Raw genomic sequence first — 24425 nt, 5'->3', positions numbered from 1 at the left:
GTAATCTGATTACTGTACAAAAGCAAAAGGAAAAAGAATTTGTCTTGAAAGTACTAAAAATGTAATAGCAGCATGATATCAAATTTACACGAGGTTTTAGATCTCAAATAATGGATCAAAAAAAAAAAAGATTCGAAAACTTCACATTTTCGAAATATGGCAATGTATAAAATTTTAAAAAAACTTTTAAAATAAAGTATTTTTTGGCACTCAAACTGATATAAAATGAAACTGCGTTGTCCAGTTATAGTGAAATACATTTTTAGTAAAAATATCTGTGATGTTGATAATTTCAATAATGAAAATATGATTTGTCATTAAAAACTTAATTTCAAGTAGACTAATGACGTCTACAAACACAGTGTGAGTGTACACATTTTTCATATATTATTTACAACAATCAAGACGTCAAAGCTTTCTACAGATGATAACACAAATGGTTGTGGTATCTCTATTTATTATTATAATTTCTGTAATACTGATAATTTTTTATATTGATGCAGCAATGCCGGTTAAGGGCTACTTTCACTTTGAAACTTATTGGAATCTATATTTTCAAGTGAAAACCGATATTTATACTATATATAGTACAAATTGTTATCAATATTTACATTTTCTACAGTTTGTCTTTTGTAAGTTGGTTTTCTGATTCAACTATATATAGTACAATCACAACTACAGGTTATTTGGGGTTGTCATTTTTTTTCTTGAATTTTTGATGTTGAAAGTGCATCTTGAATAATTTAAATAAATGGCAAAATTATTGACAACATACTGTCCGAAGAGGGTATTGAAACTGGAAACTCTGATACCAAGTGAAACCTTAACCTTAACGTTGAGGGTTCTTAAGACTTAAGGTCATTTGGTATCAATAGTGGTTAAGGCTTAACCACTATGCAAGGGTAAAACCCAACGTGAAACTCGTTGTGCACTTGCAATGAAATATTTAATTTACAATAAAATAAATATATTTGATATCAATAATTAAGATGAAAAAACAATTCAGCATTAAAAATATAGTTTTCCAATTTTGTCAAATATATGAAAATAAGTAGTTTGATTCTTGTATATGAAGTTTCAACGGGCATATTTTCCTGCAAGCTAGAAAACAACGTAGGTTTTTTCGAAATTTCCAACGTTTAGAAAAAATCTTACTTTCACAGTGAATTCCGGATTGTATTCGGTGATTCATGGCATATGGACACGTACGTACGTGCAGCGGCAAAAAAGCAATTGATGGATAGTGAAAAATAATATGAGCGTTTTGAAACGATTAAATCTTTATTCTCATGAAAACAGAAAGCGACGGCGTGCCTCATCGTAAAACGATAATTTAGGATCGTTTTGTCGATTTTCTGACAGACGAACGTTTATCTTGCGCACCATCCTCTAAGCAAGTCATCGAGAGGCCCAACTGACCGGCGTAGTAAGTTGACATGATATAGGTCTGGAATAAGAACTCAAGTTTACTTACACTAGTAAATATACATATATTATATACGGAAGATATTTAAATATTATATATTTTTTATGACATTACTGAATTTTCTCAATTTGATTTCAATAACTATTTTCTTGCATAATCCTTTTCCTTTGTCTATGTAGTGTGACCATTTGATCGCCTGTACAACCATGTTTTTTTATTGCTATTTTATTAATTTAAATTTTTACGGTTTGAAATGAGTATAACTTTCAACCTTGTGCAAGAATTTTGAGCTCTACGCGTGGTCAAATAGACTTTAATATGATGAACTTGATGATGAACATTGTATTTAATGTTCGAATGCTTTTTTTCAGAAGCGAAATTCGTGCAGCTACTATGATTTTTATAAAATTACTATCCTTTTAATATTAATTATGAATAAGCTTGACAAGAGCCTGAAATAATATCTACTATTATTGATTGAATATATTCATAAGCAAGCCGTAATTTAAATTGGACCATTGTGCCCCGTCCTACCCTATAAATAAAATTATTATAAATACTATTACTATTATAAATAAATAAATAAATAAAATAAATAAATATTATATGTATAGGGTAGGACGGGGCACAAAGGTCCAATTTAAATTTGAGCAATATTATTGTGTAAACCAAAACAATTATATCAGAACAAATAACATAACATATTTAAGTATATGTAAAATCTAGCATATGTTTCGAGTCTAAGGGACCGATTTTGCCGCATAACAGACCAATGTTATGGCAAGTCTATGTTATGTAGAACTTTCCATACAAAATCGTTCTAAATATTGATAAAAACAATGTGGTTGCTTGCTGTGCAGTGAGGCGTCTTTCTCAGGTTGTCAGATAGAAAACCGAACTCAAAAACCGCACAAATTTAAAAAACGATCTTAGATAACAAGGTCTTTCTGACCCAGCTCCATAACATACGAGTTACGTTGCAGTTTATGTGCAAAACGCCCGAATGCACAGCAAATACGTGACATTTTGACAGTATTCAGTATGATTCAGTAGCAAAATGTATAGAAGTTGGAGCGTAACATGGTCTTGCTATAACATTGGTTTGTTATGTTATCGGACCCTAAATTTAAGGCATCTAATGTGCTATATATAAGAGAAATACGGACGAAATGGCATGGTACTTGTTTTTTAATTTTATTTATTTATTTAATAATATTATAACCAGTCTCAATAGTTTTAACTCATCTTTCGTTCATTGACTACCAGTAAGATAGTATTTTAATTAAGATAAACTATATAACAACTTATTTATTAAGAAAAAAATGCAACATATTTCAAAAACAATTTTATCCATATAGTAAGGATATAATGAGACGCTAATTTTTAAGAAAGCAGTTCACAAATAAATTGTTTCGTCTTCTTTGGGACATTAGCACATGAAGCATGAACCCAAAAGGTATAGGTCATCGTAAAAAGAGAGTTTTGTAACAAAAGCAAGTCTCTCCTTTTTGCCGGTAGAAGTTTTTGTCTGTTTTTAGCTATTATTTCTTGCATACATAGAATAGAAGTTACAAAAAATTGTATTGGCCCTGTAATGCTTTTAAAATAGAAGTGTCATTCTATCCATTGTATAATTTTGTCATTTTGTCCGATATTGAACAAAAATTAATAATTAATCAAAATTCCACCAAATACCTGATTTTTGCAATAACATTGATAGTTATTACTAGTACTGGCATAAGTTAATTCATTTCAATAGAAATAATTACTAATATCAATAAATAGGTAAATAATAATATACTATATTAATTTTACTATAATTTAACTTACTATATTATTTTACGAAAATATACTAAATGTATCAGTAACACAATAGTTTTGTACTTTATTTGAATTATGAAAGTTAAATTAACACCCTCAAAATAAACTTTTCAAGGTGCAAAACACGTTTGAACTGATTACTGGGACAAGACTATGACAATGACGCTCAACATCTGACATGATTTTAGTTGTTGCTTTCTTCGCGTTCTACAGTCTCGGAAATTTTAATAAAACTAGCCAATATTTTAAAAAAGGCCACTGTGTCATTTTGCCCATATATACCATTTTGTCCGTATTTTCACTACATATATTTTGAAAAAAAAACAATAACAAAAAAGCTATGATTGAATATAAGTAACAATATAGGTAAAATATTGTTTAAAAATGATTAAATGTGATATTTCCATTACGACTTATAAATTTAAAGAATTGTTACATTTTATAAAAAAATATAAGATTTAAATCAAAATTATTGTAACTTGCCCTAGAAGAAGTTAATAAGTATTCTAGATAAAAAAAATCAAAATAACATCGGTTATTGGAAAGTTTATAAGTAATTCATACATTAATACACATTGCATAACATAAGAAAAAATTCAAAGACGATATCTTGAATTAGTGAATATAATTGAGGTAAATATATTTGAATTTTTTGGTCTATTTTTATTTTTTTATTTATACTTTATACTTTGAGGCAGTAGACATAAAATATAAGGTTTTTTGACATCCATTGAATAATCTTTGAATCATGTGTTAAAGATCCCAAAAATTTAAAATACTGAATTTCCAAATAAATAAAGAAATAAAGTGAAATGTATTAAATAAAATCAAGTGTAAATTATAATTACATTAAAATATCATAATCAATTACTAAGTGCAAAGTAACTAATGATTGAAAAGTGCAAAGTTTTAAATAGCAATAAAACACGAACGCATATTAACAATACATAAAGCGAAATGTGAGAAAGAAATTTAATGATTGTCATGACAGTGAAAAGACATGATAATTAAAAATGAAATTACTGCATAGCGAAGATTAACAATAAGAAATGAAAACAAATCATTGCAAATTCTATTTCCACTCATAATTAAGAATAAATTATAAATTAAAAGCGCTAAATAATTATAACAGAAATTTATATCATGAGACATTTGTAATAATGTCTTTATTCATGCAGGGTGGGCCACTTAAAGAAAAAACTAGCTGTAAGTGGATTTCTGTCTTAAGGGGGTTGTTCTTTTTTTTGGTACAAAACATGCAAGGTATTTGTTTTTGTTTTTCTCGAAATGTATTTATCATAAAGACATGCGGTTTCTTTTAAACAAAAATTACAAAATCATAGGATATTAAGAAATTTTTTATTTATTTTTTTTTGCCGTCATTTTTTAACCAGGGGACGCCAAAGTGGGCATTGCAAAATCGATCTCGTTTGCGGTGCCACAGATAAATCCGTTGCGCATCGCCTGAAACAAAAAAAAACGAAACTACGTTGAAGAAGAAGTTTGAATCCAGTCCCCCTACCAAAATGAAAGAAAAAGAGCAAGAAGGAAAAAAATGGCAGCTATTTTTAAAAAAAAGTGTCAAAAAAGGCCTTTTTTTGGGACGAGAAGATTCGCAATTTTTTTTTGCGTAATGTTATCAAGTTGTTTGAGGTAGGGGGACTAGGTATTGCAGTGGTGAACAAATTAAAAAAAATTCAAGTCGATCCGACTTGTAGTTTTTTTTTAATTTGTGGCACCGCATTGAAAAAATTCAATTTGAGAAAAACGTATTTAAAGTTTTTAATATAATGTACTAAATACACCATTTAATTTAATGTACGAAATACACCATGGTGTTCAAAGATGCTGAAACATTAAAAAGGTCATGTGCATGAGATATTATAATGAAAAAGAGGCAACTGGCATACAATAGCTCGCGGAACGATAAAAAAACGCTTTCAGAGGATCATACGTATAGAGATATATATATCTATAACTTCGTCAAAAATATAGATATTGAGATGATTTTTTTTTTTAAATAATTCTAAGGTTTTTAGCTTTCATAATATCAAAAAATCTCAAAACCGAAACAAAGAAAAATAAAAAAAGAACAACCCCCTTAAGACAATTAAGTGCCTTAAAGCAAATTGCTGGAACTTCCCGTACCAGATTTTTTTTTTTTAAAAAAACGATTAACATTTTTGAAAAAAATTTACTTCAAAAAAATAAGATTTTTGAGAAACTATAAATTGGACCAAAAATTACTTTTTTTTGAAAAAAAAAAATTAATTTTTTTTTTTGAAAAAAAATGTTTTCTTTAATGTTATGTTACTTTTTTTCAAAGCAATCGTACTGCTTTAACTGCATAAAGACGAAATATCAAAGCGCGTAAGCGCCGCGTCGCCGTCTAATGCGTAAACATTGGTACGGAACCCATAGGACTGTAAACCAAATTCATACTTATTGTTAAAATCTCTATAAAATATCTGATAATTTGATGTGTATAAGTCTAATGATCATTTTTGACCGCCAAATGGCATTTTTTTTTACTTTTTTCATTAGATCTTTGAAACCACTAGACCTGCCTTTATGAAAATTTGATCGGTTCTTCACCTTGTCAATATAAGTAAAATGTTTTTTGAATTATTAAAATCGGACGCTCCGTTCTCTTAAAAACTGAGTTACCGTTTTCGGCACTTTTTGCCCCGTATCTTCGGAACGGCTAGACCTCCCTGCGCCAAAAACTAATCAGCACGTCTCCTCATCAATACGAATCGAATGTTTTTTGAATTATTCGAATTGGTTGATCCGTGTTCCCGAAATCGTCGACGAAAATTTGTATCCGCACATACATACACACACACACATACATCCATTTTTTCTAAGGTATGCCAAAATGTTAAGAAACCTTTGAAACGTAAAGATATATAAAAATTTTCATTTTCGATTTTTTTGCGATTACTATAACTTGCCCTACGGGAAGTTAACTAGTGGTGCATGTCATATCAATAAATAATCATCAATAAAACTTTATCAATGAGTAATAACAATTGTTATAGATATTTTGAAATAGTTATTATAAATATGTATAAATAAATAAATTTTGCCGTTATATTTTGTATATTTACAAACACGAAAACAAAATAAACTAGCTGTAAGTGGAATTCTGTCTTAAGGCAATTAAGGCATCGTGCCTTAAGGCAAATTGCTGGAACTTCCCGTACCAAAAATTATTAATTTTTTAAAAACGATTAACATTTTTGAAAAAAATGTACTTTGAAAAAATAAGATTTTTGAGAAACTATATATATGGACAAAAAATTACTTTTTTTTTGAAAAAAAAAATTTAAAAAAAAAAAAAAAATTAATTTTTTTTTTGAAAAAAAAATTTTTTTTCTTTATTTTGACATATTTTTTTCAAAGCAATCATACTGATTTAACTGCATAGCGACAAAATATAAAGCGCGTAAGCGCCGCGTCGCTGTCTAACGCATAAGCATTGGTACGGAACCCATAGGAATGTTAACAAAATGTATACTTATTGTTAAAATCTCTATAAAATATCTGATAATTTGATGTGCATATGTCTAATGATCATTTTTGACCGCCAAATGGCTAATTTTTTTACTATTTCCTCCATATCTCCGAAACCGCTAGACCTACCTTTATGGAAATTTTATCGATTATTCATCTTGCCAATACAAGTGAATTGTTTTTTGAATTATTTAAATCGGACGCTCCGTTCTCTTAAAAACTGAGTTACCGTTTTCGGCACTTTTTGCCCCGTATCTTTGGAAAGGCTAGACCTGCCTTCGCCAAAAACTAATCAGCACGTCTCCTTATCAATACGAATCGAATGTTTTTTGAATTATTCAAATCGGTTGATCCGTGTTCCCAAAATCGTCGACGAAAATTTGTATCCGCACATACATACACACACGTACATACATACACACACACACACATACACACACACACACACACACACACATACATCCATTTTTTCTAAGGTATGCCAAAATGTTCAAAAACCTTTGAAACGTAAAGATATATAAAAATTTTCATTTTCGATTTTTTTGCGATTACTATAACTTGCCCTACGGGAAGTTAACAAAACCAAATCATTTCTTTACACCATTCACACAAGCAATATGCTTTCTGAATCACTCTAATCGGATGCGCCGTTCGCTCAAAAACTGATATTCTGTGCACTTTTTGCTCCGCATCTCTGAAACCGCTGGACCTACCTTAGCAAAAATGTAATCAATTCACTCAATCAATACAAATCGAATGTATTTTGAGTCATTCTAACAGATGTGCCCTTCCCTCGAAAACTGATTATTTTTGCTTTTTTGAAAAATTGTATCCAAGCATACACACACACACACACAAACACACATCCATTTTATCTAAGGTATGATATAATGTTCAGAAACCTCTAAAACGTAAAGATATGCAAAAATTATAATCAAAATAAAAATATATAAAGTTTTTTTTCATCTATTGTTTTCAGAAACAAATTCTTCCACTTTAAATGTATTTGAATCATGCAGAAATGTAACTTAAAAAAGTCATAACTAAGTGCAAGTGCCATTTTGTCTAAAGGCAAGTTGCATGAACTTTCCGATATGTGTAAATAATCGACTTAATCAAAAATAATTGAGATTTAGCTATTTAGATATTTTTTTCGCTTTTCATTTAAAACTAATCAATGCGATTGATGTCTTTTAAATAAATTTAAAACATCTGCAAATTAAATTTAATCTATCTAACACATTTAATTATACTTCGTGTTATAGAATTGTATTTTATATAAATTAAACGTCAACGGTGATCAGTACAAAACACGGAAAGAAATATACACGATGCATATCGTAAAACAGCGGTCCATTATTTCAAACATTAATGAAATTTCATAATTGAACTACTTTTCGTTGGCCTATAATATTTTGAGATTTTCATTTACATCATTAACTTTAAAATCATACAAAGATTCATTATAAATCATAAAAAATGTTCGAATTATTACGAAAAACGGCCATCAGTACGATTCTCAAATGCTGTCTTTCAACAAACAATACCTAAATTTTCAAAATCAATGTTTTTTGATAAAACTTTGATGTAAAATTTTGCACTTTCTGTTAATTCTAAGAAACGGCTCGTTCCATAAGACTAATCAACTTCATATCGAGTTTCATCAAATGGCTTTCAAATTTTTAAAATAATCATTTTCATTAAAAGTATTTTTGTGATACAACTTATTATTTTCAAAATTTACTAACGATAAATGAAAAAAATGAAAGTCTTTAAATATAAATAAAATGAAAACTATAAGACAATAAATATAAAATTAATCAAAATATTAGGTAATATTATTTGTGACAATAAAGATCGTCTATAGATATTTTAATCTAGTTTTAGTGAGATGTTTTATTGATATTTATTATAACTAAATTCTTTATAAGAAGTATTTGCCAGAATACTATAAAATACTTGAAAAAACGTTCACTTGCTTACAGTCATCTCACAAATTAGATGGAATTCGTTTAATAAATGAATTAATTAAACCTATTTCAATTACAATTGGTATTTCTGGCAAGTAAGATTTGGCGGCTTGAAGAAAATGCTGAGTCTTTTTATTTAAAAAATATAAGTAAGTAAAATATCGAGAACCTATCGCACAACCATATTTTTTCTATTTATTACTTGAGATAGATCACACTTGTAACACAGATAGTTTATTTTTACAGAAATTAACTTTCTACGATACATGAAGATGTTTAATAAATAATAAAGCAAAGTAGCTGAACATCTTATGGGCAATTTATATAAAGTAGTTAGTAAAAGTTGTGCAAGATTCTGGTTCAATGAAAAAGGTTACAAATCTTGATATATGAAATAAATAGAATCGCACACAACAATCGAGTGTTGGGATTTCTATTCGAAATGATGGAGTACCAATTCATGATCATACACGATTGTGAAACTTTGTATAAACAATGTTATTCCTTAATTCATAATTATTTCTTACCAGTAATGGATATAATATTTGTCGATTTATTATTATTGATCTCAAGGGTAATAAATATGATAGTTTAGGAGGAGATTGAAACGATAGTGGTAATGATAATTTAAAATAGTAGAGAATAGTAGATTGAAAAATGTTTGTATCGAAATAAGTCCAAAAATATACAAACTAAGCACATTTTAAATACATGTATGCAACTACACGTATTTAAATGTGTTACTACTATTTTTTACAGAAATGTGATTTCAAAAATTTGTAGGCTGGTGTTTTTTACCCCACTCGCAGAGTAAATGGGGACGGCTAGGGGCAAACAGGTATAATGTCTTATTTCAATATTAAAGGGATTTTACCAAATAATAGCTACATTATTCAACCAATGCAAAATATAAATTTCATGTGTGCATTTTTTACAGAGATAACACTGTAAATAATCTTGATCTGATATTTCGTCAATTTTAATCAGCATTTATTTATATAATATTTCTTGTAAAATCGCTTTTTAACTTCTAGTAGGGCAAGTTATAGTAATCGCAAAAAAATCGAAAATGAAAATTTTTATATATCTTTACGTTTCAAACCTAAACATTTTGGCATACCTTAAAAAATGGATGTCAACACCGATCAACCGACTTAAGTAATTCAAAAAACATTCAACACAAGGAAACGTGCTGATTAGTTTTTGGCGGGAGCAGGTCTAGCCGTTCCGAAGATATGGGGCAAAAAGTGCCAAAATCGGTAACACGATTTTTAAGAGTACGGAGCGTCCGATTTTTAAAATTCAAAAAGCATTTTACTTGTATTAACAAGATAAAGAAATGATCAAATTTTCATGAAAGCAGGTCTAGCGGTTTCGGAGATCGAGTAAAAAAAGTAAAAAAAATGCCATTTGGCGGTCAAAAATGATCATTGGACATATGCACATCAAATTATTAGATATTTTATAGAGATTTTAATAATAGGTATAAATTTTGTTTACATTTGTATCGGTTCCGTACTAATGTTTATCCGTTAGACGGCGACGCGGCGCTTAAAAATATTTCAAAATAATTTTTTCTTTAAAAAGTCTTTTTTTTTTCAAAAAAGTAAATTTTTATCAAAAATATATAGTTTCTCAAAAATCCAATTTTTTCAGAGTAAATTTTTTTCAAAAATGTTAATCTTTAAAAATAAATTGCTACGGAAAGTTCCAGCAATTTGCCTTAAGGCACGATGCCATGCGCCCCACTAGTTTTTTAAATAATTTACTTTTTTCTTTGATGTTTTTTTTTATTTTTCATAACTTCGCCAAGGTATAAGCTTTTATAGAGAATAATAAAAACTGATGAATCTAACTTAAAATTAGCGATACACATTATAAACAATAAGATCAAGTATACTTAAAAATTATATTGAGGTCTCATAAACTAAGCAACAGAAATCACAACCAAAACAAATAACAACGAAAGAAAATATTTTTGTTATGGTTTTTCAAAGAATGCATTTTTTCGGTGTCACGAATCAAGGTGATGGCCGGTTATACATCTTTTTCTCTCTACTTTCAAATATTGTTGTTGTTATCTGTGGTGGACCTTTTACCCATATAATTACAACCTAATTATATTTTAGGATTTTCCACAAAAAGAAACCTCATTAAAATAAAAAATTCATATCATCAATTGAATATATCAGTTCATTCGGCGAACTTCCTTGCCCCGGTTGAGAATGAATTTCGTTCGCACTTCTCACGGTTTCCGAGTGCGTCATAATAAGCTAGAATTTCGTTTCTAGATCGCACAACATAAAACAAGAAAAAGCAAAACAGAGTAATAAATTCAATATACTCCTCATGCATATGAAACTAATGAGTAGAACGTAAACTAATATATTTTAGATTGATAAGAATATCGAAAGCGTACAGAATGACTTAGCAATGCTTCTTGGCATGTGTTGATTCGAAGAAAACGTATTTGGTAATCCAGGTAGTAATGATTCGTCAAGAACTGGGAAAGGGACTAATGTTACAGTCTAATTCGGAACTATAGACAATTTTTCTTCACGTAATATATTTTCAATAATAAAATTGAAATAAAAAATAAAAATTAATAACGTTCATTAGTTAATTGGTTTCTATTTTCACCTACTTTTGCATTTCGTTTCCAGTATGTTTTTAATTTATATTACAGCAACACAAGTTGCCCATGACTGCAGAGTTGGCTTTGCAGTAGAAAAACAAAAGGAAATACGTGTCATTACATTTTACATAGTGATATCAAGTTGGCCATGAGTGCTCAGTAGGCTTTGCAGTAGAAAAACAAAAGAAGATACATGTAATGACATTTTACATAGTGATATCAAGTTGGCCATGAGTGTGCAGTAGGCTTTGCTATAGAAAAACAAAAGAAGATACATGTCATGACGTTTTACATCAAGGATGAGCAACCCGCGGCCCGCCAGCTGTTTTTCTGCGGCCCGCCAAGCATTTCTAAACTAGAGATTATTTTTCTAGATAATTTATCAAATAAGGCTGTAAAGGCTATTTTTTTGTCAGTTTAACAATATTGCAAGAAAAATTGAGAACTTGCCCGAGAACATAGCAATAACGCATTTCCAAATTTAAAATAATTAAATAAGTAAATCTTATAAAGTCGCGAGAGTTGAATTATGGTAAATTTAAAGAATTCCTGAAGAATTTAAAGCGTGTATATGGCGATGTGCCAAAATTAGTTAGCTCAATAGTAATGCAATACTTAAAGAAGTATAAGACCCAAATGGCAAACTACAATTGTTTTGGATATGAAAGAATAATTGAAGTATTTTCGTGATTTAGGTAGTGAAGAATAATAGCTTCTTCAGAATCTTGGGTTTCACTTTCCATATTTAGAAAAAAGTGAACAAATTTAAATTGTAATTCCAAATGTTCAAAGCTAGCAGGGCAGCTGTTTTCTTTGCCATTTACATCGATGTAGGTACACTTTATGAAAACCACCACAGAAAGTGATCAGCATACAAAATTATACAGATTAAAAAATGTATCTTTTCTGTAAACATCGAATTTTTTTATAAAACTCAGGTCAGCTCTGAGAAATCTTTGCTTTGAAAAAAAAAACAAAATATGATAAATTATTATTTTGGAAGTACGTATGTATGTAAATAATTACACAGGTCCACAAAAGAAAAGTCGCTGGAAAATAATTAATTCATTTTGGAAAATTTATAGATTATTGTACCAGTTTTTAAATATTTTGCGTCCCAATTTTTGCTATAGATTTATCTTCAGCGGTAAAAGGTACATGGAGAAACATATGTCACACACCCAATCCAGACAACTTTTTTGTGGATCCTTGGTTAATTTCAACCATAAAATTCATAAAAAATTTCCATCGATCAAGATTGAGTGAAACATATCAAAGCTGCATACGCGTTGCTACTTTCCTCATTCAAAAAAATATAATGAAGAAAAACGGCTGATTTTAAGCATATATAAAAAAGCAGTGGCAAATTTCTCATTAAAGTTTTCAAGTAAATTAGTTTTTGTGTTTAACTATTGTTTTTATTTTGTATTAATATTTATATACACTTATAATATACACTCGTAATTATATAAAATATACTTTTTCATTTTTGTATATTTGTTCTTTTCTTGTTGCAATTTTGTAATTTTGTTGCATTTACATTATTCCGGCGCTCAGTCAATGAATCTTTTTGACTTAATTTTAGTTCAGACTTTTGAGTTTATGGAAAATTTTAAATTTTATTCAAAAAGAAAAAGCAATTTATATTTTTATGTGTTGTACAAATGTAACAATTTTTTTTTAAATTTTATTCTTCAATTTAATTTTTTTTAATGCGAAATGGAAAACTATACATATACAACTCCAAATTTCACTCTCTTATTTCATAATAGTCATTTTAGCTCGATAATCGATCAATTAACAATGATCGTTTTTTTTGTGAACGTTTTTAATTAAAATTCGATCAAGATTTTTTTGAGCTTATAAAAAAGCTTAAATTTATACGATCTATTCATTGCAAAATTTTAAAAACGATTCATAGATATTGGCAACGAAATGGTTACCTCCGATAAAACTAACTGATTTTCTGTTAACTGTTATCCTACTGTACAAATATTTCACGATGTGTATAAGTACATAAATTTTGAATGTCTTGCAGAAGAAGCGAGTTTAGCAAAAAAAATTTAGAAATTCAATATTAAAATCTGAAGATAAAACTGTTTTTAAAAAAAGTTAGATTTTTTTTAAATTATTGAAATCTTACTCGTTTCGCTGAGCATAGCATAACATAATACAAATATGGATGTTAGTATTTTAGCGTTGCATTGGGTAAGTTATCAATGTGTTTTTGTGTTAGCTGCCCCTTTCATTTATATACTACATATTTGTACATTCAGAATTAGTTAGCCATGCGGCCCGCCTTGAAATTTTAAAATTGAAATTGGCCCGTGGATGAAAAAGGTTGATCGCCCTTGTTTTACATAGTGATATCAAGTTGGCCATGAGTGCGCAGTAGGCTTTGCAGTAGAAAAACAAAAGAAGATACGTGTCATGACATTTTACTTAGTAATATCAAGTTGGCCATAAGAACGGAGTAGGCTTTGCAGTAGAAAAACAAAAGAAAATACATGTCATGATGTTTTACATAGTGATATCAGGTTGGCCATGAGTGCGCAGTAGGCTTTGCATAAGAGAAACAAAAGAAGATACGTGTCATGACATTTTATAAAGTGATATCAAGTTGGCTATGAGAACGCAGTAGGCTTTGCAGTAGAAAAACAAAAGAAGATACATGTCATGACGTTTTACATAGTGATATCAAGTTGGCCATGAACGCGCAGTAGGCTTTGCAGTAGAAAAACAAAAGAAGATACATGTCCTAACGTTTTACATAGTGATATCAAGTTGGCCATGAGTGCGCAGTAGGCTTTGCAGTAGAAAAACAAAAGAAGATACATGTCATGACGTTATACATAGTGATATCAAGTTGGCCATGAACGCGCAGTAGGCTTTGCAGTAGAAAAACAAAAGAAGATACATGTCATGACGTTTTACATAGTGATATCAAGTTGGCCATGAACGCGCAGTAGGCTTTGCAGTAGAAAAACAAAAGAAGATACATGTCCTAACGTTTTACATAGTGATATCAAGTTGGCCATGAGTGCGCAGTAGGCTTTGCAGTAGAAAAACAAAAGAAGATACATGTCATGACGTTTTACATAGTGATATCAAGTTGGCCATGAACGCGCAGTAGGCTTTGCAGTAGAAAAACAAAAGAAGATACATGTCCTAACGTTTTACATAGTGATATCAAGTTGGCCATGAGTGCGCAGTAGGCTTTGCAGTAGAAAAACAAAAGAAGATACGTGTCATGACTTTTTACATAATGATATCTAGTATGCGCAGTAGGCTTTGCAGTATAAAAACAAAAGAAGATACGTGTCATAACATTTTACATAGTGATATCAAGTTAGCCATGAGCGCGCAGTAGGCTTTGCAGTAGAAAAACAAAAGAAGATATATGCCATAACATTTTAAATAGTGATATCAAGTTGGCCATGAGTGCGCAGTAGGCTTTGCAGTAGAAAAACAAAAGAAGATACATGTCCAAACGTTTTACATAGTGATATCAAGTTGGCCATGAGAAAGCAGTAGGCTTTGCAGAAAAACAAAAGAAGATACTTGTCATGACGTTTTACATTGTGACATCAAGTTGGCCATAAGTGCGCAGTAGGCTTTGCAGTAGAAAAACAAAAGAAGATACGTGTCATGACGTTTTTCTTAGTGGTATCAAGTTGGCCATGAATGCACAGTAGGCTTTGCATTAGAAAAACAAAAGAAGATACATGTCCTAACGTTTTACATAGTGATATCAAGTTGGCCATGAGTGCGCAGTAGGCTTTGCAGTAGAAAAACAAAAGAAGATACGTGTCATGACGCTTTTCTTAGTGGTATCAAGTTGGCCATGAATGCGCAGTAGGCTTTGCAGTAGAAAAACAAAAGAAGATACATGTCCTAACGTTTTACATAGTGATACCAAGTTGGCCATGAGTGCGCAGTAGGCTTTGCAGTAGAAAAACAAAAGAAGATACATGTAATGACATTTTACATAGTGATATCAAGTTGGCCATGAGTGCGCAGTAGGCTTTGCTGTAGAAAAATAAAAGAAGATACATGTCATGACGTTTTACATAGTTATATCAAGTTGGCCATGAGTGCGCAGTAGGCTTTGCAGTAGAAAAACAAAAGAAGATACGTCTCATGACGTTTTTCTTAGTGGTATCAAGTTGGCCATGAATGCGCAGTAGGCTTTGCATTAGAAAAACAAAAGAAGATACATGTCATGACGTTTTACATAGTGATATCAAGTTGGCCATGAGTGCGCAGTAGGCTTTGCAGTATAAAAACAAAAGAAGATACATGTCCTAACGTTTTACATAGTGATATCAAGTTGGCCATGAACGCGCAGTAGGCTTTGCAGTAGAAAAACAAAAGAAGATACATGTCCTAACGTTTTACATAGTGATATCAAGTTGGCCATGAATGCGCAGTAGGCTTTGCAGTAGAAAAACAAAAGAACATACCTGTCATGACGTTTTACATAGTGACATCTAGTTGGCCATGAATGCGCAGTAGGCTTTGCAGTAGAAAAACAAAAGAAGATACGTGTCATGACGTTTTACATAGTGATATCTAGTTGGCCATGAGTACGCAGTAGGCTTTACAATATAAAAACAAAAGAAGATACGTGTCATGACTTTTTACATAATGATATCTAGTTAGTCATGAATGCGCAGTAGGCTTTGCAGTATAAAAACAAAAGAAGATACGTGTCATAACATTTTACATAGTGATATCAAGTTAGCCATGAGCGCGCAGTAGGCTTCGCAGTAGAAAAACAAAAGAAGATATATGCCATAACATTTTAAATAGTGATATCAAGTTGGCCATGAGTGCGCAGTAGGCTTTGCAGTAGAAAAACAAAAGAAGATACATGTCAAAACGTTTTACATAGTGATATCAAGTTGGCCATGAGAAAGCAGTAGGCTTTGCAGAAAAACAAAAGAAGATACTTGTCATGACGTTTTACATTGTGACATCAAGTTGGCCATAAGTGCGCAGTAGGCTTTGCAGTAGAAAAACAAAAGAAGATACGTGTCATGACGTTTTACATAGTGATATCAAGTTGGCCATGAGTGCGCCAACAGTAGGCTTTGCAGTTGAAAAACAAAAGAATATACGTGTCATAACATTTTAAATAGTGATATCAAGTTGGCCATGAGTGCGCAGTAGGCTTTGCAGTAGAAAAACAAAAGAAAATACGTGTCCTGACGTTTTACATAGTGATATCTAGTTGGCCATGAGTGCGCAGTAGGCTTTGCAGTAGAAAAACAAAAAAAAATACGTGTCATGACGTTTTACATAGAAAAGAAACAAAAAATTATGTGTCATGATATTTTAAAATTTGTAAAAACAATCAAAGATTTTAATAAAAATTTTATACTTTTCTAATATGTTTATTTTTGATCAACAACTAAAACACCCATGCATTTTTCAATTACTTTATAAATTTTGGTAAAATTATAAAACCACTCTTACCAATAGTATTTTTACGACAGCCAAAAACAAATAAGAAGGATTATTATATGCATGTAAGCTCCAAAACTTTCAAAAATTTAAGCCTTCTGGTATTATTTTCTAGCAAGTGACAAAAAAAGTCCAAAACATTAAATGTGAATGAGCAACATAAAATATTGTAAGAATTTATTACCTGAGCATTTGGAATGTGCATGTAAAACTGGCTTAAAGCAATCAGTCCATCTGAGATCACGAACAAAATAGCACCGATACTGCCTGATAAACGCAACCATTTGTCACAGCCCTGTGTAATAAAATTTAGTATTATCATTTAAAAGTTAATTCTTTATTTCATTGAATATATTCGCACCTTATCATCAAAACTGTGTCTGGCGGTAGCTCTCCAAAGCATTGTAACTAAAAGAACTGCGTAGATGGGCAGTCCATACAGTAAAATGCCTTTGAGGTTTGAAAAAACTAGGGCAACCACTAAATAAAAATCGTACACCTATGAAGAGCTATATCACATACAATACATAATATTGCCGTACTTAACAATAATTTGAGTATAGATTGTTTTACTTAATCCTCTAATCTAGACTGATTTATGCTGCGGTCCACTTAATGGAACAATCAAATAATATCTTCGATGATCGTCACAAATTATATGATATAATATTATTAAAACATCAGTTCTGTATATTTAGTGGTTAATTTTCGTAAATGATTAGCGTTTTGTTACAGTGATAGAAAATTACCGAAAGGTAATCCCGAAAATCGGCGCTTTACGTTAGGATCGAATAAGCCCAAAAATCGAAATCGTTTTCGCAATAGGAACAAAACTGTGAAAAACTGTGTTCAATTTTTGTGTCAATTCTTTTTTAACTTAAGTTTCCGATTTAAGTGCTAGATCCGGGCTCACCTTTCGCCAATACTCCATCAAAAGTGCTTAGATCAATAATATATTCATTGTTAATTGCTGACGAAATTTATGTTAACATCTTTATTGACTGCTTAAATATATAAAATAAACTACACTCAACCAAAGAGAAAACCAGATTCCAGAGTCTCGATTCCTCAAAAAAAATTATTTGCTAGCACATCGTGCAAGTTATTAATTATATGTATAATAATCAATGATATGCATAAAAATTATTTACATATAATAATGTTCAACATATAAAATATCCAAAAGTTAAAGCCAAATAAAAATTATTACTATACTATGCAGTTATAAAACATTACAAATTGAATAAATACTCTGACGACTTACAAGCAGTTCCTACTAAGTACCAAATAGCACCTAAAACAGGTTTTAATGGTTTGAACCCAAAAGTAGTAAAATAGATCACCTGCGCCACACCGAAAGCGGCCATTCCGTGTGGAAAAAACTCCTTCCACACCAGAAAAGCATCACCAATACTCGAAAAAACAAGTGCCAATGCCAATTTGCTGAAAATCATCAATTGCATTTAAGATTAATCATAGATAAAATATCATACCTTGATTCATAACTAATAGGAAAAGAAAAATTAAATAGTTTTGATTGTTTCCAAAAATTATCATAATAAGCTGGGGCACATCTTCAATTTTCATATGGAATAGTTACTAAACAGGTCCATTGATTTTTTTGGTTTTTTACTGAGTAGTAATCATAATTTTTACTAAAGATTCCTCAGAGACGTGGTGATGATACTTTTTAACTAAGTGGCGTTTTAGAAAGCAACCCAACGTTTTACCTATATATGTACCTGATATATTTTTATTATTAGAATTTCAATTTAAAAAAAAAACTCCGATTATCCGAATATTTGATTATCCGAATGGGTCCTTCTTATAATTGGAGTTCTACTGTACTGATAATTTTAGTATGATGCAGCAATGCCAAGAAAGGACTATTTTTAGCTGTAAAATATCTTAGATATATATTATCAAGTAAAAAACGATATGTCTACTGCTTGATATTAGACTGTCCGACATGTAAGTTGCTAACCATAGCGAAACGTAAGAATTATAATACATGAATGAAAAGAAAAAGGATAAAGTCAAATAGGGGAGACTGGGTACGGTTGTGCCACTTTTCTATATAATTAGCAATAATTTTTTCATTTACCAATTAGCTGGATATAAAAAAATTAAATGGTAATTTGAACATTTCTCTATCAGGAAATACTGGAATACTGTTCTTAAACACGATAGATTAGTCATAAAATCAAATCATACAAAAAAGGACCCGAGGGACGATTGTGACGGGCATAAGGCAATAGCTATACACAGCAAAATGATTCATAACGAATTTTATTGTCAGAAATATGTAACACAATATAATTATTTAAACAAAGCTTAAAAATATAATACGAGTATAACAATATAAACATATTTTTTTATACGAAAAGTCGTTGCAAAATTGTATTGAGTTTTTCTTTTACTTTTTCTTTGGTATTTTGTCTTAGTTAAGTTAGATTTTCTTATCTGTTTGAAGTTTGCCCAAAAAGGACAAAAAATACATGACAAAACATATACATGTCACCTAAAGCAAAAGTAATTGCTGGTAGACAACTATTAATGTTCAACTTACAGCAAAATAACAAACAAAGTGATCCATAGTAAGTGATACAGGTAAGCGTTAGCACTAATAAAAACTTGTTCATACAGTCAAACTTCTTCTTTCTCCCTTTGGACCCTATCTCAAAATCAGTATAGTTTACCTGTTATGATAACTCTCACTACCGTCCCTGGCACAACCGTACCCAGTCTCCCCTACTATCATCTTATATGCATATCAATAATAATCTTACTTTTTATTAGTGGATACTCCAGCTTTCAACACAAAATAAATAAGACAATAAATAGGAGTGCATTTTACTATCACTGCCAGAACAGACGGCTGATCCTTCGGAAGAGCAAGTACGAAATATGAAACCGCTGTTATCAGGAACGGCAACAGCCTGGGCGCAACCGCCAAAATCTGAAATTATGAATGAATCATTAGTAAAAGATAAGAATTTGTATGAAATTCAATATTATCTGGATATACATGGAAGCAATATAAAAACAACAATATCTCAACAAAATAATTCGCAGAAAGATCATTTTTAATATCCGGGAATTAAAGAACTGAATGAATCAGTATGTACAGTTGATAGAAGTTTAATCAATGGAAGTACTAAATAACTCTTGATAATCTCTCATATTTTTATAAAATAATATTAGATTGCAGTCGTAAAAAGTTCTGAAGCCCTTTTATTAACGAATTTTTACTCACTTTATCAATATAAAGTAGAATTTTCGGTGTTATTACCAAATGAACATTATTGCTTCATTGCAAATTTGAAACGTGCAATATATGTTTATATTTAAACGAGCTTTCTTCGAAGAATTGCCATATTAATTTCTTATTTTCTATAAAAGAGCTTTACTCTAATAAAACTTTCAAAAGTGTGCGACAAAATATCAATAAAAAAATTAATGTATCCATTATAAGTTTAGTATAATCTCTAGTAAAAGATATTACATTACACTAATTTACACCCATTAATATCTTGAAGAAATATTTTAAGCCGCGATATTTAATCTTCTTAGCATTCAGAGATCTAAATTTCAAGAATTTGAAGAAGAATTATATACATATATATATATATATATATATATATATATATATATATCGTATAAAAAAAATATATGAGATATAAATTGAAGAATTTAACAGAAATTCATCTATAAAAAACGAAAATTAGCTGATGTATTTTTGTACGTTTTTCATTAATGTACCATCTATTATATGTGTAATTTAAAATGTATTTAAATATATTATGTGATTACATATATGAGTTGTATACATGTATATGTGCGTATACAGATTATATTCTTTGAAATTCAGAATCGTGATCTGAATCAAGTAGAAATGATGCCAAATTTCAGGTGTAGAAATATAAAAAAGGTTTCCGATTAAAAAAGTAAGTTTGCAAAATAAGTTGTAACTAGTGGAGCGCATGGCATCCCTGCAATTGCTGGAACTTCCCGTATCAAAAATTATTTTTTTTAAAAAGATTAACATTTTTGAAAAAAAATTACTCTGAAAAAAATACATTTTTGAGAAACTATAAATTTTTGACAAAAATTTACTTTTTTTTGAAAAAAAAGACTTTTTGAAGAAAAATTTATTTTGAAATATTTTGGAAATTCTGAACTTTTTTTCAAAGCAATCGTACTGCTTTAACTGCATAGAGACAAAATATCGAAGCGCCGTCTAACGGATAAACATTGGTACGGAACCCATAGGAAGGTAAACAAACTTTATACTTATTGTTAAAATCTCTATAAAATATCTGATAATTTGATGTGCATATGCCTAATGATCATTTTTGACCGCCAAATGGCATTTTTTTTACTCTTTTTACTAGATCTCCGAAACCGCTAAACCTGCCTTCATGAAAATTTGATAAATTCTTCATATTGTTAATACAAGTAATATGTTTTCTCAATTATTCAAATCGAACGCTCCGTTCTCTTAAAAACTGAGTTACCGTTTTTGGCACTTTTTGTCCCATATCTTCGGAACGGCTAGACCTGCCTTCGCCAAAAACTAATCAGCACGTCTCCTTATCAATACGAATCGAATGTTTTTTGAATTATTCAAATCGCTTCATCCACGTTCCCGAAATCGTCGACGAAAATTTTTATCCACACACACACACATACACGCACACATACACACACACATACATCCGTTTTTTTCTAAGGTGTGCCAAAATGTTCAGAAGGTTTTAAAACGTAAAAATATATAAAAATTTTCATTTTCGATTTTTTGCGATTACTATAACTTGCCCTACGGGAAGTTAAAAAAAATATATAAATGCCTCACCAGGAAAACCAAAATACAAAACTTGAATATACTTTGAATTGTTTTTTTAAGTAAAAAAAACATACATATCATTATCACTTAATATTATTTTATAAAAATCATTTCCCAATTTTATTTTAAATTCTATTTATTGTTTTTTATTAAATAATGTAATTTAGATGTACTAGATGGTGGCACACATCAAGTGTCGAAACGTATTACTAAAAAAGTGGTTTTTAATCCACGAATTGAATGATAATTATATCAAATATATAAATTAAAATATTAAATGATTGAATTAAAATATATAAATATGATAAACGTGTGTACCTAATAATAATTATTTTATGCATATGCATAATTATTTAAATTTAACAAATAATTATTAAAAAATTATGATAATTATTTAGATAAGTGGTTATTATCATGCTATTTACACTCTGCTTACAAATTATATTACGCCTGCTAGATTATTACACCTATTAACATATACGAAGAAACCTTTGGTAAACACTGACATATATCAATAATTTAAAAAATTCAATAATGCAATCTAATTTAAATGCTACAATACGTGTTTTTCTCGCATGATTACAAATAAAAATCCAAAGTTTGGAAAAAATATATAAAAATAAATATTAATACAGCAAATTAATATATATGTATAATAATAAACACAACAAATATTTGGCGTCTAATATTAATATTATTATCACGATTGTACTTTTTGTAGTACAATGTTATTTCAGAAAAATATTACAAATGACAAATAAAAACTTACAGAAGTAAAACACTGCGACCGTGGGACCATGTTTTCACTTAATAAATTCTAACCTCAAACTGAGACATGAGTCGGCTCAGAGTTCGATTGATTATGATCAGAGGAATCGTTATCAATAAAATTTTACAGAAATGTATTCTGGGTGGCGTTCTCATCACCTAGGATATTTTTGATAGCTTGCTGTACGTTTGTAGTGTAGTAATATTTAAGAACACTTAATTAACTAGTGGTGTATGGCATCGTGCCTTAAGAGAAATTACTGGAACTTTCCGTACTAAAAATTAATTTAAAAAAAACAATAACTTTGAAAAAAATATATTTTTGAGACTTTTAAAATCTTTGGAAAAAAATGACCTTTTTGAAAAATTTAAATTTTTTTTTATACTTTTTGAAATTTTGAATTTTTTTTTTCTTGGATAAACGTTGGTACGGAACCAACATTTGTTCTTATAATTAAAATATCGACAAAACACGTGATAATTTGATGTGAATATGTTTAATGATCATTTTTGTCTGTTTGAATGTTTTTTGAATCATTAATCCGTGTTCTCGGGAACGTCAACGAAAATTGTATCCGCACATACACACGCACACGCACACACACACACACAAATACATCCATTTTTGCTAAGGTATGCCAAAATGTTGAGAAACCTTCGAAACGTAAGGATATATAAAAATTTTCATTTTTGATTCTTTGCGATTACTTTTGCGATTTACTTACCCTACGGGAAGTTAATAAAAATATCTTAGAAAAATGTCAATTGTATACATTAAAGTAGTATAAGATATAAAATTAAAAGAAAGCATATTAAAATAACAAGTACCACCTTATAACCTACGTCCTTAACAAAGCATTCTTTTCCATTCATTTTCTTTAGGGTAGAGCAGGGCTAGTTGATCATAGGGGCAAGTTGAGCAATCGAAATATCTCGAAAACTATTCACCGTCCGTTTAGGCATTATATGGCGGAAAGATAGAGATTTGGGAGAAATAAACATCCCGCGATCGCAAGTGGCCGCTGGACAAATGAGTGAGGCTCACGGGCGTTTTGTTTATTTTGAAAGTAAAACAGTAATTCATCACGAGTTTTCGTCTGGTTTAGTCAAATGTCATTTATTTTTAATCAGGTAAATGTTATTCTTCCATATAATTATAGTACTTTTAATATGCACAGAGATTCTGGGTATAAATCTCACGGTTTTTTTATAAATTCACTTTTATTTCGAAATTCCGAGACGGGGTTAGTTGAGCATAGTTGCTAAACTTGTTATGTCACTAAGACAATTATCATTAACTTCCAGAAATTAATTATTATTTTTAAAATTTAAGCTAAGTCTATGAGAAATAATATAAAGAAATAATAATTTTGAACAAAAATACTGAATATAATGGTAAAATAATTCCTAAGATACGATATTGTTTTGTGGATTCTACTTTTGGTTAATTATTCAAAGAAAATTACTATAAGTTTTGTTTTCTCTGTCAATAAAGACTATAAATATAGAACTGGTTATTAAAAACTTATTTTATTTCATCACATTGAACCTATGATTTCATTATTCTTTCTTAGTGCTCAACTTGCCCCACCTATGGGATACATTGAGCATACTTGACTTTTTGCATTTAAACAGCTGTAGCTTTTAAATTTTACTTATTACCAAAAAATAGTATTAACACTTTTGTTAAGCGATAAACAACAAATCCATTAAGCCGTATAGCAATTTATTGAGGAGCTACATCCGTTTAAGTAAAAATTTGCTCAACTAGCCCGCCCTACCCTATGAGAATGCGCTACCAGGCTGGATTGTTCAGTTTCGCAAGCAATCAAAATTTGAAATACTATGAAACTTGACCTAGAACTTCGACAGACATCAGATTATTAACGATATAACATACATGAATTAATAACGTACTTTGCGATATTTAATCTGGCATCCTGTGCTGTATCAAAACCAAACCCTGACATCATATCC

The 24425-nt window shown here is 30.0% G+C and overlaps 1 protein-coding gene across 1 annotated transcript; it reads right to left on the bottom strand.

Annotated features, from left to right (window-relative positions):
* Window positions 1-1067: 1067 nt before the first annotated feature.
* LOC113377945 (lysoplasmalogenase-like protein TMEM86A) lies at window positions 1068-22574 on the bottom strand. The gene is made up of 6 exons (XM_026618410.1): window positions 22450-22574; window positions 19624-19793; window positions 18099-18277; window positions 17196-17314; window positions 17019-17129; window positions 1068-1447 (listed from the first exon to the last, which is right to left on the bottom strand). The coding sequence occupies exons 1-6, from the start codon at window positions 22477-22479 to the stop codon at window positions 1334-1336; spliced, it is 723 nt and encodes a 240-aa protein (XP_026474195.1). The 5' UTR covers window positions 22480-22574; the 3' UTR covers window positions 1068-1333.
* Window positions 22575-24425: the final 1851 nt, after the last annotated feature.

This window comes from Ctenocephalides felis, unplaced genomic scaffold (assembly GCF_003426905.1).
Source record: "Ctenocephalides felis isolate EL2017-DRISC unplaced genomic scaffold, ASM342690v1 CF-g0.4_SCAFFOLD_01886, whole genome shotgun sequence".
NCBI lineage: Eukaryota > Metazoa > Arthropoda > Insecta > Siphonaptera > Pulicidae > Ctenocephalides > Ctenocephalides felis.
This window is presented reverse-complemented; position numbering and strand designations above follow the sequence as displayed.